At 38.1% G+C, this 15,443-nt stretch overlaps 1 protein-coding gene across 5 annotated transcripts in view; it reads left to right on the top strand.

Annotated features, from left to right (window-relative positions):
* COL14A1 (collagen type XIV alpha 1 chain) overlaps window positions 1-15,443 on the top strand; it is a 136,887-nt gene that overhangs the window by 77,066 nt on the left and 44,378 nt on the right. For all 5 annotated transcript variants that reach the window (XM_088149005.1, XM_088149004.1, XM_007433931.4 and 2 more), the window contains 9 exons: window positions 984-1,100; window positions 2,021-2,167; window positions 2,838-2,912; window positions 3,883-4,022; window positions 4,511-4,634; window positions 4,777-4,920; window positions 5,829-5,993; window positions 7,722-7,760; window positions 8,926-9,064. In XM_088149005.1, coding sequence (XP_088005131.1) covers window positions 984-1,100; window positions 2,021-2,167; window positions 2,838-2,912; window positions 3,883-4,022; window positions 4,511-4,634; window positions 4,777-4,920; window positions 5,829-5,993; window positions 7,722-7,760; window positions 8,926-9,064 — 1,090 coding nt within the window. The remainder of the gene's footprint in view (window positions 1-983; window positions 1,101-2,020; window positions 2,168-2,837; window positions 2,913-3,882; window positions 4,023-4,510; window positions 4,635-4,776; window positions 4,921-5,828; window positions 5,994-7,721; window positions 7,761-8,925; window positions 9,065-15,443) is intronic.

Genomic DNA, 15,443 nt, shown 5'->3' with positions numbered 1-15,443 from the left:
ATTCTTTGTAATAGTTCTGAAAACTTATATCTGGGTGTTTGAAACCTGGTAAAAGTTGACCCCTTTCCACATCTTTCCTGGTTAAGCATGTTGGGCAAACCCAAGTGTCTAAATTGTGATCAATGAGGAGTTTACAGTCATAAACTGTAAAGAGAAGAAGGATTAATAAGATTAAAGTATGACTCTGGGGCTCCTCTCTCCAAAATCTTCAAAGGACTTCAGATGTTATGCCTCAACCTCTTTGTAATTTCTCCTTCTGTTTCCCATTCTTAATGCTTGGCTGAAAATTTCTCCTGCATTCTTCAGTCTGATGAAAGAGAATATGCTTTCTCATGTATTTCAGAGGAGAACAAAATGTTCATGAAATTCTCATAGCTTGAGTCTGATGTTTGGGTGACCAGGTGGCAAAGAGGTGTGTGGGGTTATCCTGTACAATCCTTTCTCCAGAAGTCTGCAGCATTCCAGATTTCACACACTTCAGCTCAGTTCCAAAGGAATACATAATAAGGGCATTTCTCCTGCAGACCTCTGTCAGATTGGGAGGTGTGGACAGCCCGGAAGACCTCAGAATGATGGAAAGATCTGTAATATGAAACCCCACCACTATCTCCAACAATCAGCTATGCTCAAAGCATCATTGATGGAATGCGATAGAAGAACAAAAGCCTCTTTCACTACAGAGGAGGAAAACTTTTCAGAAACTGCAAGGCAGATTTTGGCACGGCCTTAGAAGTTTCCCTTTTGCTTCCATGATTTGCTTTCCCATGGTGGAGTCGTATGCCTTTCCACTGTTGGCACTAGCTTAGCATCACTGTTAAAAGCTCCCCTGGTTTCTAATTCTGTTTAAAAAAGGAACTCCATTAAGCAAGAACCATGGTTACTATGATATCCAAATCGTGTAGAAAAGTATGTTTTCATGTGTCTTTTTATGTGTGCTGGAATTGATTAAGAAGACACATTATTAATATTGTACTTCTTTGCAGTGTATTTGGGTGTGACAAACCTAGGAGCTTATCAAACACGAATGACAAGTTTATGTGTTCAGTGGCAGCCCCACAGACATGCGACTGCTTACCGAGTTGTAATAGAATCTCTTACTGGTAAGTCGGTATATCATACATATGTTGCTCAACTATTAAGATATTCCCTATTTGGCATGAGAAGAATCCAGGTAAGAGTTAGGTCTCCCTCTTACCTGAAAGGCAAGAGTTACATGGTTGGAAGCTTTGAACTGCTGAAACTCTCCCAGTAAAAGACTAACTAATCCATTCTGGTAGCAAGCTGAGGTATTCATTAGGGCAGAAATATGTAGACATGTAGAAGACCTGTAGACATCTCCTTTAGAGCTCAGCAGTCCTGTTAAAAAAATCTAGTTATTTCAATTGAAAGTGAATACGTGAGAAGTTGGCATTCTTCAAAAATAAATATGGTGGGTGACCAATGCCAGGTGGTTTATAGGAAGGCTATCCAATTTCCATGCCTATCATAGCCATTTTGTAAAACAGATGAGACACCCCGGCAACCATTTTACACACCCACAATATGTTCTTAAAATTCCAAACATGCCCATCAGTCTCAAAATTTGAAGTAACCTACTTTAGTTGCAGAGAATCAGGGAGATGACCTTGAAGGAAATAGGCAAGAACCATTATACAAGCAAAGAGGGCTGAAACATTCCTTAAGTCCTGGTAAAAAGATAGTGTTTGGAAGAGACTCAGGCTGGCTTCTCCCTGATTCACTGGGATAGAAGAGGGAGGGGAGGTAAAGCACAATTAGGCTTACAAGGTTCTGTTTCCTGATCTGGTCTACCCAAAGGCTGACATTAATAGATTAGAGTTACTTCATCATGAAGGAATAACAGAAACAGGAGTGATTCATGATCCTATACACAGTCCTCCTCCCTGGAGGAACATACAATTCAAAATATACTGGTGTTTACAATGTTCTTCTTTATTATGCTGCGTATTCTAGAAAATAACAATAAAGCCCTGATCATTTAATGTTTTCTCTGTGCTTTCAGATGGGGTGAAAGAAGAAGAACTGCTAGGTTGGGGGACTTCTAGGCATTGCTTCTTTGACCTCTTTCCTGGCACAAAATATAATATCAGTATTTATGCACAAGTTCAGGAAATAGAAGGGCCTGCTGTCAGTATAAGAGAGACAACGTGTAAGTGAATTATTTCTTATATAATGCTGACTGAGTATAGTTCATGTATTAGTTCTCAGAAGTAAACAGATAATCCATTTTCCTTTCTAATTTTCTGATGACTTTTTCTATAGCATCCTTTGACATAATAGCATCTGAAACTACAGCTGGAATTAGGAGCTTCATGAAGTGAGGCTGATGTCTACATTAGTTGGAATTTTTGGGACCAGACCTTAGACTCTTCTTCAGACACTGAAGGAAACACTTGTGATTAGCAGATGGTATGGGCAGGCCTAGTATCCCTATTAGGAACTTATTTTTCTGCCTTTGATTGGTCAACAGACTAGACACCAGCTCTAGTACCTGGGGATCTCCAGATATTGGACTTGAGGGAACACTTCACATCTCTGTAAATGGGATCTCAGTAGCCATGCTTAGAACCATGTTTTTTTACTTTATTCTTGCTCTACCAAAATCTCAGTAAGGCATACAGTACATATTGCCATTCCTATACAGCAGGGTCCCCCAACCTTGGCAACTTTAAGACGGGTGGACTTCAACTCCCAGAATTCCCCAGCCAGCCTTGTTGGCTGGGGAATTCTGGGAGTTGAAGTCCACCCGTCTTAAAGTTGCCAAGGTTGAGGAACCCTGCTATACAGTTCCCTTCTAACTTTTCTTTTCTCCGCCTCAGTGCCATATCCAACTGAACCACCACCAACTCCTCCAACCACCACTCCACAGCCTACGATTCCTCCAGCAAAGGAAGGTAATCTTTCTGTAAAAAGAAAAAAAGAATGAATTAGAATGGTACCTGTTTTGTATCTGCTTAAAGGTGGTCTTTGTTCTGAGCGTGTGGTTTAAGCATAGGCTAAGCATATGGAAGAAAAATGGCACAATTGTTTTTATAGTTTATGATGAAAGAGTGAGAAAACTAGTGAATGATACAAAAGCGACAAAAGACTCTGAATATGGCATGCACCATTATTTGGTAGTTTCAGGGGGTGCAGGCCAAATTTTTGCTGTGTAGCCGGTCATTAAGAAACATATGAATGTGAGAAGGAAATTGTATTGCATGTTTGTTGATTTCAAGATAATGTGTGATGAAGTGAGTTGGAGTGAATTATGAAAAATTCTTAGCAAACATGGAGTTAAAAGTTGATTGATCACTAAGAATGGTGTATCATGGAAGTAAAGCATGTGTGAGAATAAATGAAATGCTTAGCAAATGTCTTGGCATTGTCTCCTTGGTTATTCAAAGTGTCTATGGATAGATGTACAATGGATGCCTGTGTGATATTAGAGTTGGGTTTGCTGAGATATGAATATGCATTACTTTTGTATGGAAATGTTGCTATGTTTTTGGCTGAGAAGCTGAATGATTTGCAGTGAATGTTAGATTGTATTATGAAAGAATATGCATGGATCTGCAAATTAATGTATTAAAGACCAAAGTAGTTATATTTGACAGGGAAAATTAAATCAAGAATTGCAAGTAAGATATGAAATTAAAGCACATAGATGAATTTGTGTACCTTAGATTGTTTACTAAAATTGGGAAATTGATGGAGAAATGTGCAAATGCTGGTAAAAAGGTAAGGAGTAGTTTGTGGCCTATTATGTGGAACAAAAGTTTGTCAAAATAAGTGAAAATATCTGTGGATATGAACATGCCTCCGACCATTTTTCATGGAATTGCTGTTTTTTTAAATTTCAAAGTGCTTTGTGTATTTTTGCAGTTTGCAAAGCTGCAAAGGCTGACCTGGTGTTTTTGGTGGATGGGTCTTGGAGTATTGGAGATGAAAATTTCAACAAAATAATTGGCTTTCTATATAGCACTGTTGGTGCTCTTGACAAGATTGGTCCTGATGGAACTCAGGTGAGTGAGGGAGTAGATTCATTGAAGAAATATATATGAATATTTTAAAGTTGAGTGTGAAATGTCTTAACTTGTATCAAAATATAGTACCACCATGAATGAATCCGGAAAAAAAATAGTTTGTTTATTTTTCACATTTCTATTCAGATGCAGTCCAAAGATTGCTGGCGGCTACATTTCTCCATAGTTTTTAATCTGTATGTTTTCACCAAGGTTAATTATGACCTACATGAAAAAGTACCCCTTTGTCTGTTCTAAATCTCTATCAAATTAGCATTATTTGCATGACCCCAGTCCTAGTACTTTGAGAGAGGGAGAAAAATTTCCCACTTTCTTTGGCCTGGTGACCAGACATCTTTTACTAATCTTCTTGCTTCATGTTCCTTCCCATATCTAACTCATAGGATGAATAAAAAACTGAATGAATGCCCCACTCCACTTGTTAAATTGTGTATTTTAATTATTATTAAGGTGTCTTTGTTATTCAGGTGGCAATTGCTCAGTTCAGTGATGATCCAAGGACAGAATTTAAACTGAATGCCTACAGAACCAAAGAAACTCTATTGGATGCCATTAAGCACATAGCATACAAAGGGGGAAACACCAAAACAGGTGGGTTGGATTGCAAGAAGAGCTGTAGGAGAAGAGATAGAGTTTTCAAAGTTGAGGTTCTTTGCAGCTTTTCTTAGACAACGAATAGTAGTTTAACACCACATGAGAACTTCTTTCCCTCTCTCCCTCCCTCCCTCCTTAGGCAGAGCAATTAAACACGCACAACAGATCTTATTTACTTTGGAGTCTGGAACCAGGAAGGGGATCCCAAAAGTTTTAGTAGTGATCACAGATGGGCGGTCTCAAGATGATGTGAACCAAGTTTCTAGAGAGATGCAACTAGACGGTAAGGTTTCATTTTCTTAGGAAACAATCACAGTGTTCCCAGTTTGATACAAACATGGCTGGCCTTCCATGGAAAGTACAAAGATGACTCAGTTAATTTATTTTGTGAACCTAGCCAATTGTAGTTTATTCAATAAACCATGATTGAGCAAATAATGGTGTAACATATGTGATCCCTAATTGTTTGCAAATCTGTTAGCTAATTGGATACTTAGATGCAAATCTGTTAGCTAATTGGATACTTAGATGCCGCAAGACACATACAGGGCAGTCCATAAATGTTTACTCAGAAGCAAGCCTTCCATAGGATTAGCTTCCAGATTAGTGTTCATGCTAGCCTTCTTCAACCTGGTGCCCTCAAGATTTGTTGGGACTGTAGTTCCTATAATTTTACCTTCCAAAATACTCCAGTTTGCAATAGTAGTATGCTGGCAAAGCAAATGTTAGTATTAAGTCATATGTTATTGAGAGAAATAAGGGCAATATGCTTCTTTATCCTTCTGAGTCCGAAATATGTCATTTCTCTTTCTAAAATAAACTTGGCTAGCCAAAGGAAAGGGATTCCAAAACCAATCCTTTTCTGAAAATGCAGAAAGAGTAAACGGATGGGGTTGATAAGAGCAAGAAGGTGATTTATGACTTCTTCTGGGCTCTGGAGAAAACTAGGTTTGGCCCCAAAAGTAGCTAGAACAATCTTCTGCAATCTGCCCTCTGGATGTATCAGACTGTAATATCCACCATTCTCTTAGACTGTTAGCTGGGGAATGATCAGATCTTTAGTCCAACACATCTGGAGGATATGGGCTGGGGAAGCCTCAGCTAGATTAATAAAAATATCTTCAGCTTTTATTTTTGTATTTAGCAATTAACTGATCCCAGGAACGTTTCCTTCCTTCCTTCCTTCTCTAGGGTTTAGTATATTTGCCATTGGAGTAGCAGATGCTGATTACTCAGAATTGGTTAACATTGGCAGCAAGCCTAGCGAAAGACATGTTTTCTTTGTGGATGACTTTGATGCCTTTAAGAAGATTGAAGATGAATTGATCACTTTTGTCTGTGAAACAGCCTCTGCAAGTTAGTAGTTGTTTTTTTACTTTTTTCTGCCTGTTGCCCCACATAAAAAGAGCATTTTTCTAACTTGATCTGCAGAATGATTGTGTACCGCATCCCATTTCTGTTCATGTTGACTTAGAAATCAGTCTCATTACATTTAATGTTTTCTCCCAGATAAGGGTGCACTTGAGGGTGGCATTATAGAATTATGCATTATATTTATAGACAATTTGGTGGTGCTCAAGATAGAGAATAACAATAGTTTCCAACATAATATTATAATTAAATTAATTACAAATACATCACTGAAAAGAAAGAAACTGCTCATATCGTTGAACACCTACTTTGTCAAGTTGGATAGGATGCTTCTACAGTAAGAAAAAAGAACAAGCCATAGAGAATGTCGAGTTCAGTGTGCTTTTCCATAGACTTATAGCAAAGACAGCTTTTCAGAAGAGTCCAGGGCTGTAGTGCCAGGATGATAAATCAAAGTGGGTGGGATTATGTCATCGACATGGATGGAGCCAAGATTTTCCCATTATAAGATAGAGAAGTCTTTGTTTTTAATTATAGTAAAGTTTTAAATGTTTCCACGCTAAATGGAGGTTTAGGATGTTCCAGAGGCCTCCATTCTCTGGAACACCCTAAACCTTCACAAAAAACATAACGGGTTAATCTTGCCATAGTTAAATTCATTTCTTCCAAGCAATATTTTAGTAGTATGATGACTGAAAATCAGTGGCATGATTATTTGTCATTTATTATCATTTATGGAGAATGTTCTTCTCAGCCTTTCAATTATCTCCAGGCAATGTAAAGAATTCTAAAAATATTTTAAATACAAGAAAAGACAGTAATGGAGAACTTGTTATATACAAACTTACATATATTTCCATCATGATATTCCCTTTCGGGATAAACAATGGTATGCAAAAAATGGAAAAGGAGTAAGAACTTCTAAGGATGGAGTTAGGAAAAAGAAATTAAAGGATGGAAATAAGAAAAAAAGGAAAGGAAATGTAGCTAGAACTAGTTCATTATACCTAGTTAAAGTTTACCATGCCAAGCAAAATCTAGTTTCACTGTATCTTTCCATAGTTTTCTATCTTTGCAAACCATCCTTGTTTCCATCCATACACTGCTTAATACACGTCATTCTTTAAAGTTTTCACCCTTCTGTTTCCACCATACATTACATTAATATGTAGTATGTAATACCCAATATAATAATGGCTACAATTCATATAGCAGTGTCATCATGAGCTACCGAATGCCAAAGGGAATAACAATGCATTCCTGTAGTTACTGGTTGACCGTCCCAGCTATAGAAAATAAAGACATGACTGTTGGTCTTCAAACATCTGCTTTGCCTCACATTGCAGCCACAGAGCAGTGATGACTTTGTGATGCTTTCCAAATGTGGATTGAATGTTCAGAATAGATGGAGAGATTTCACTGATCGCAACATTGCCATGTCTACATCAAGAACAAATAGCCCCAAGATGTGTCCAAAGTTTACTGTTTGATAGGAAGAATTGCAGTGTGAGAAACTTGGCCAAAGGAGTGCTTGATAAATCTTTGACACTTTTTATAAAAATGCTTGCGCATCAGGCCACATTCTAAAGCCTTGGCAAGTTTTGATCTCTTGCTGTTGATGCGATTTTTCATGCATAGGTGAAACATATAATACATTTGGCATTATGGATATTTCTTCTTAGTCAGAGATCATTTATTTCTTCCTTTTTACAGCTTGTCCATTGGTGTATAAAGATGGCAATAGTTTAGCAGGTATGTTTTTATTAAGAGAGTACATTTCTCATGTAATAAGCAATATGGGGATGATGTAATATGTACATGGTATATCTGCTTGCAGTAGTGACCGCTTAAAAAGGATAGCAGTTGAGAGGCATTCATCTAGAATTCTGGGTTATTTATGGGGCCCTGATGTGGTTTTGGTTACTGTTTTGATTGTCTTGCCCTGCCCTTTAATGGTTTTACTGCTTTTGGATTTTGTAAGCCACCTAGAGTCTACTGGAGTGGCTATGCCAAATTAAATAAATAAAAAATAAATAAATAAATAAATAAATAATAAAAATAATATTACATTCTATGTGCTGCTTTCACTGCACAATAAATGGGGTGAGGAAATTATAACTGGAAACCAGTGTTGAAAGAAAGAAGTTGTGTTCAAGCAAAATTATAAATTATAAATTGTGTTTTGTTACAATGATCAAGTTTTACAGCTTGAATGCTACAGTTGGGCTTTTCATTTATGGGCTGAGGCTCACAGTTCCAAAAGTAGGGTAGAGTAGGGTGGGGTGGGGTAGGCAGCCCAAAACAACAGAATTGGCCAAACTAAAGCCATTCTGATTTATATTTAAATTTAAATTGATATGATGGATTATGTGCCATCAAATCGGTGTAAGCACTTAGCAACCCCAATCTTCTCCAGGTTGATCTGTCCCCAACCTGGTCCTTCAGGTCTTCCACGGGCATACCCATAACCACTGAAATTGAGTTCATCCATTTTGCTGCTGTCATCTTTTCTTTCCTTCCACTTTTCCCAGCATTATAGGTGCAAGGACCTTTGCAGCACTATATGTGCAAGGACCTTTGCATGGCTGGCTGGGGAATTCTGGGAGTTGAAGTCCACACATCTTCAAGTCACCAAGGTTGAGAAGCACTGATCTAGATGGATGGTGTCTGATCAAATAGGTTTACCTGCTACTGTGTTCCTTAATTAGCCTTTTCTGCTTTGAGTACAATGGAAATTGAAAGCACGAGAACATGTTTTAATAGTTGTGCAAGAGCATAACTGTCAGATTGCAAGAATTTGCAATGTCTGAGCTGCTAAACTCTGTCATATAAATCTTAATTATATAACTCATATTTAACTTCCCGTTCATATTAAGAAGTAGAAGTGACACACGTATTCCTCTGTTATGGTATCCAGGATTTAAAATGATGGAGATGTTTGGCCTGGTTGAAAAAGAGTTTGCAGCTGTAGAAGGGGTGTCTATGGAACCTGGAACGTTTAATTCCTACCACTGTTATGGACTGCATAAGGATGCCTTGGTTTCTCAGCCAACCAAGTATGTACTGCCATTAATACTTTTGCACCATTTATTTTATTTTATTTATTTATATTTCAAATTTGTCACCGCCCATGTCACTGTGGAGTGACTCTGGGCGGTTTACAATAAACATGGTATTATAGCTGTGAACAACTATTTGACAACTATTAAAAAAGAACTTATGTAAGCTAACAACATCCATATTAGCATGATTTTCCATCCAGGAATGGGAGTTTACTTATTTTGGAGTTACAGTGCCATTTTATGTGCAAGTACAGAGTGTTCATATATGTGTACAGTATGTGTGTGTATGCCCACATTCTTGACCTCAGATATACATTGCATGTGCACGGACGTATCATTTTTAGCAACTAAAATCCCATAAAGTAACAAAAAATCTCTGGCAGTTTTTGTACGTGATGGCAATTATTTTGCACTGAAAAGACAAATGTTTAAAAAAGCTTTTTGACTTAAAGCCAACAGAAGAAGGCTCCCTGATAAAGAAGTATTGCTAGAGAGAGAGGTGGTGGGAAAAAGAAATGGGATCTGGAAATTGTCCCACAGACATTCTTTCTTTCCTGAGAGATTTCTCACTAACTTGTAAACATGTTGAAAAAATTCCAAGCAGAAATCTGATGGGTGCATCTTAGCTGAAGTTACAAGGTTGAGTCAGTAGTTTCATTGAAATACAACACTAAATCAACGTTTAATGTTACATCTGCCATCCACATTTCCCTCCCCTCTCCTTCAGTATGACTTCTAGAAGACAATCAAAAACATTTGCTTCAGGACTCACTAGAACTCCAGTTTATCATGTCATCCAAACCAGCACAAATCAACCTGGATGAAAAGAACATGGTTGGAAGTTGGCATGTTCAGGACATATCCCAGTTTAAACTTTGGGCCGGTCCCTCTCTCTCAGCCCACCTCACCTCACAGGGTTGTTGTGGGGAAAATAGGAGGAGGAAGGAGTATTAGGTATGTTCACCGCCTTGAGCTATTTATACAAAATAATAAAGGGGGGATAAAAGAATCTAAAAAAATCCACCTCCCCACAGTTTTTCCTATTCAGATTAAACAAGAAACAGCAGTTAGTTGAGAACATCGGTGAATGCTTTGAATCCATTACATCTGAATGCTATGTATATGTGTATTCATACGCATGGTTGTGGAGCTATGGGTTACTTAAGGGGAAAATGCTATGTGTTTTGTCAGCAAAAGAATCAGAAGTGATCAAATGTAGACCACTGTGCAAAATCTTAAGCTTGTACGCCGTTAATGCCATGCCAGGCACTGAACTGACATTTCTATATCCAGAGCAATGGTGTGTCCTTCCAGCTTAGATGGACGAGACCATCTGCTGTTGTTGGGGGCTTAAGGTGAGACAATCACTAACCAGTAGCCAGCCTAAAATTTCAGGGAGGGGCAGCATTTAATGTGGCCACTTAAGACAACAGAAAACTAAGGGGGTGGCTCCCATCCCATTTATAGATCCAGAGAGAATTAAGACTAAGTTTCAGCTGCAGTAGTAGATACATCTCTGGCAAGGACCCAAACTGAAATTGGAACTATCTTCCAGCTAGGAAATTTCTAGTTTAAAATTCAAAGCCATGTCATAAATGTATGTCTGCACTTGAGTGACTACCTAGATCTGTTGGATGCCAATCCTGTGCAAGTTAAACTAGGGGGTTCATTTCAGAAGCACCGAGGAGTGGTGTGGCTACTACACACATAACAGCTGTACACAGCTTTCTCTCTGTAAAGGTCAGAAATGAGACCTCATGGTTCATTTTGATGTTTTCCAACATAGCTGTTTTATCTGGAATTTATCTCCGTTAAGGGAGGGTGGATTTTGAGACCTCTCACCATGGCAAATCACCACTCGTGGCATATGCAACAGGACCCAGAAGGAATTCTGCTGTTATACCTATCTTGCACCCTTAGTTTGGGTGAGAATAGGAGAGATTTGCACTGCATTTATGCAGCTTTAGCCTTGTTCTTTCCCTGTAATTGCAGGGTACAAAGGGCAAATGATATAGCCACTGCAAGAAGCTGACGGATGTATGGATAATCACCAGAGCCAACAGTATTGCCTTCCTTTCCCCTTAAATTTGGGAAATTGCAAGATATGAGCAGATCACTTTCATATCTTCAGTGGTACCTGGTTGTGCAGCTTCTGAATACAATCCAGTATGGGTAATCACTTTAAGTTTCTACAGGCATTAGATTTATTCCACATGCCTATAAGGTTTTGTAAAGATGGAAAACTCCCAAAAACCAGCATCCTGGGCTGCTCTAACAGTAGGACATCCTATTGGGAACAAGGAACTTGTTTAATCTTTGAAGCCCCATCATCCTGCCTTTTATCAATTATTCATTTGGTAAGGGAAAAGAAGGTCTACAAGTTATGCTGGTTTTGGAGGGATGCCTGAATTGAGACATCTCACTGTAGTATTATTTTTGGATTGAAGTTTTAACTTGCTTTCCAAAAAGAATAGAGGGCAGATCCTTTTCCCCCAAAACATTTAAAGTAAGCAACTCTGCTCTTAATGCGAAGCTGCCTACGCATTTTCTGGCATGTTACCAGTATTAATTTTTCCCGGGGCTGGATTTCTGCTCAAAAATTCCTCCTTATTTGTTAAACTGGTTCATTGTCTGTCTCACTCTGGCATTAAATTTAGATGTTGACTATGAGGGAGAAATGTATTGCCTGGAAAAAGAGCATTTTGTTAAATGGAGAGATAAGTTAATTCACCTCATATGTGGACTCTGCAGATTGTAGGGATTAGCAATGAAAGACGTGCTGGGGGTGGGGGGAAGCAAAGTTTGTAACGTGGCACTGGAGATACACGGGTGGAGGCGGGAAGTATAAGCCTTAAGAATATTGCATGTTATTTTCCAAGCCAAACCCTTGTGTAGAACTGGAACAAATCAAGTCAATAGTATAAGCAACAAGCATTTAATTATGTTTCTCATTTAAACAAAATGGTCTCTGATGGTGCAAAGGGTATCTCCCAGAAAAGGAAAGATGGTGATGCCCAATTTAGTGATTAGGGTTTAAGAGCAAGTATTTGATCTGCTCATTGGCTAGATGTCTTACAGGAAGTTGCTACAGCTCAGAGCTATAGCAATCCTATTGCATATCCCTTCGGTTTTAGGGATATCTGAGTTTTTTCTAAGCTTATTTACATTCCTTTGATTTCTTTCCAAATTCTTAGCTTGCAAGTGAGGACACTCGCCCCCCCCAAAATAAAAGTCCACAAAGTTTGAATTGTACACAATCCCAAGACAAAATTCATTGATCTTCAGGAATTCCTCTTCTCTTCATTTGTTTGCCTGAAGATATTTCCTAATTATTCACCCCTTCCACCCCAATATCCCTTTATTTCTGATGAAATATTGATGATGAGTCAACCCTTACAAGTGTGTTTCAAATGTACGTTCAGATTTGCAACTCCTAGTATACTAGGTACAGTATAATCTGTTCTGATGGTTCTTCTCTAATGATTAACTCAGGTAAGATTAGGTGTTCATATTGTCCATCATACACACATCACAAGTCCTGCTCTGCTGCTACATTGTGGTGGTAGGGGGTGTTCCCAGGAGTGTATGCCAAGAGTATATATTTCCAAAAGGATCACCCAAGGTACAATGATAGGATACAGTTAAATATCATAGACCTTGCTTTCTTCAAACCACTTCCTCTGGAGGAGCATTGAAGAACTGAAAATTGCCTCAGGAGGACACGCTTGCTGGTTTCGGTGTGGTCAGTCTTATCTGCATACCCGATTCAAGACGTGTGAGCTTGCTATGTGAAAGTGATAAAAGATGAATGAGACGTCTTACCGTTGCGTTAGCAATCAGCAGCATATTTTCCAAGAACTTAAGGGTGGTTTAACTAGGAAAATCTACTCTCTTTAATCAGACCCTCCCAATCATTTGATTAAAAGAGCAAGCAATGAGTAGAAATACCTGTATCTGAAATCAACAATACTATAAGCTTTCTAGAATAAAGCCAGTAATAGTATTGTATGCTTTGTACTAGCCCATATGAATTTTCTATGCAGAACAAAGTCATTTTGTCTATAACACTGCAACGTTATCAACCATCAGAATAATTAGCAGCCATACAGATGCCCTGAGGGATAAGGGGAGTTGAGTTATATATGCTTGATCATTGTATTTGTTTTTTTTAAATATGATATCCTAGCTTCCTTCCAAAAGAAAATCTCAGCAAATTAAAAACATAATGTCATACGGCCTCTCTGAATCTGGGGCTTTCCAGTTGTGTGGCAATGACAACTCCCAGAATTCCCAAAGTAACAGCAACACATCTGGAGGACTGCAGGCTGGGAAAATATATGAACAAGGGTACAGCATTCTCTACTCCTAAAAAGAACATTAAAATATAGAACAGTAACAGCAACCAATTTCATGGCAAGAGAAAGTTAGGAAAAGCATTAACATTGAAAGATTTAGTCGTAGGTATGTATTTATCAGCTGAGTATGGAGATGGTGACCCTCAGTTGGTCAGGAATCTTGTATGCAGTTTGATGGAGCATGTTGATTTTGAGGATCCACGCAGCACACTTTCACTCAGGTTGGCTCAAAACTTTGCAGTTATGATAGGATTAAAGGGGCAAGGATTGATAGGGTGTTTGGGGGAAGCTGCAATTTTATCATGATTGGTAGAATGCCTTCCTTCTATTAACACCCTTCTGTATACTGGTGATGCTTTTCAAATCTTATGATCTGTATAAGCTAGCAAATTGTGCTGTTTTATCAGCACACTTGGAGGCATGATAGGTTGCATATGTATGTACCTGGCACACTATTCTCTTTCGGGAGAGCAATCTTATGCAGAAACAAATAGTAAGCCAAAGAAATGTAGTACCTGAGATAAGAGAAAAGAAAAGGAAACAACTAAATCTAGTGTGCACCAACACCATTCGTTTTACTTCGCCGTATGTTTCTGTCCTTGTAAGCTATCCTTGCTTTGATCACATTCGTACAGCTTTGTATACTACCTCTTGTTTTTCAAACTTCTCATCTCCCTTTCTAAGATCTTATCAACTCAGTGCAATCCCTAATATTTCTTCTTGCTTTGCCACATACACCCCATTCCCACTGCATTAAATTCTCCCTTAATTTTTCTCCTGATATACTCAAGTCTCACCTCTATATAATAAAGTAGGCAGGAGGACACACTTCACTCTATAAATCAATTATCATACAATAAACTTTCATTTTTCACATTCACATTTCTCAGTGAACTTCTGAAGAGCAAAAATCTGATCTGAATACTACCTGCCTGGCATAAAACAGCACTTAACTTCCCAATGTTTTCATTGTTACCTCTTATACTCTTTTGACCCAGTTCTTCTAGCATTCTATTAACTTGACACATTTAAATGTGGGACCAATCATAAAACATGTTTCTCTATGGCAGTTTGGAATGAATACAGACCAATCTATCACTCATTGTAGTCATTGTTTTTCAAATGGAGTCTCTGAACCCAACTGGGGTCTCAGCAATTTTTCAGGTGGGACTTGGCAGTTGTCTCCAATTGGACAATGAAAAGTCATGTCATTAGCTAAAGGTGTAAAGATGAGTTGACAGAATAAGAAACAGATTAAAAGATAGTAATCTAGGGGTATCCGCAAATGTGTAGAAAATTCACGATCATGCAATCAAAGTTTACCCCTTGCATCAACCTCGTACTTCTTGTTAATGACGGAATGACTAAATAAATGTTATTTTCCTTCTGTGTTCTGTTCTGCTGCTGTGTGTGTGAGTGGATGGACACAGTGCTTTTTATTTGTCCTATAGTGGCCTTCTCTTGAGGATAGAAAAATGGACTCCCTGTCCATTTTCTCCATGTGTACCATCAGTGAAGAGTAATTGCAGGAGTAACAAACACATGCAAGGTACTCCTAAAAACTTGCAAATTCAGTCCATAAAGGAAAAAAAAACATTTTCTTTTCTTTTCTGTATCATCTACAGCATGTGCTTTGTACTCTTTAAAATGTGTAATTATAAATTTAAAATAGAGATACGTGTCTGCAGTTGACTGAAGTTAATCAAATGGTGTGTAACTTACAAAAAGAATATTAAATGAAATTTTAAAAACTACAGTAAGATCATCATTTTCCATTTACCTCCTCCCATTTTATCCATCAATAAACAAACACAAATTGCTAGGCCCATTAAAGATTTCCAAGTAAGATGTTTATTATTTTGATCACAGATCTTAATTGATTGAGAAATAGTCTTGTCTCAACTGGTATACAAATGTAGTTTTATTACTAATGTTTACCTTCAATCCTAGTAAAGCACTGGCAGCAACATTTTTGTGAGCAATAACTAACATATTCCTCTCTGATCTCTTGAACAGTT

This window comes from Python bivittatus, unplaced genomic scaffold (assembly GCF_059951505.1).
Source record: "Python bivittatus isolate LINGU-HERP-01145 unplaced genomic scaffold, Pbiv_v1 ctg000590_np1212, whole genome shotgun sequence".
In the NCBI taxonomy this organism is placed as follows: Eukaryota; Metazoa; Chordata; class Lepidosauria; order Squamata; family Pythonidae; genus Python; species Python bivittatus.
The sequence above is the reverse complement of the archived record's forward strand: the minus strand, read 5'-3'. Positions and strand labels throughout refer to the sequence as shown.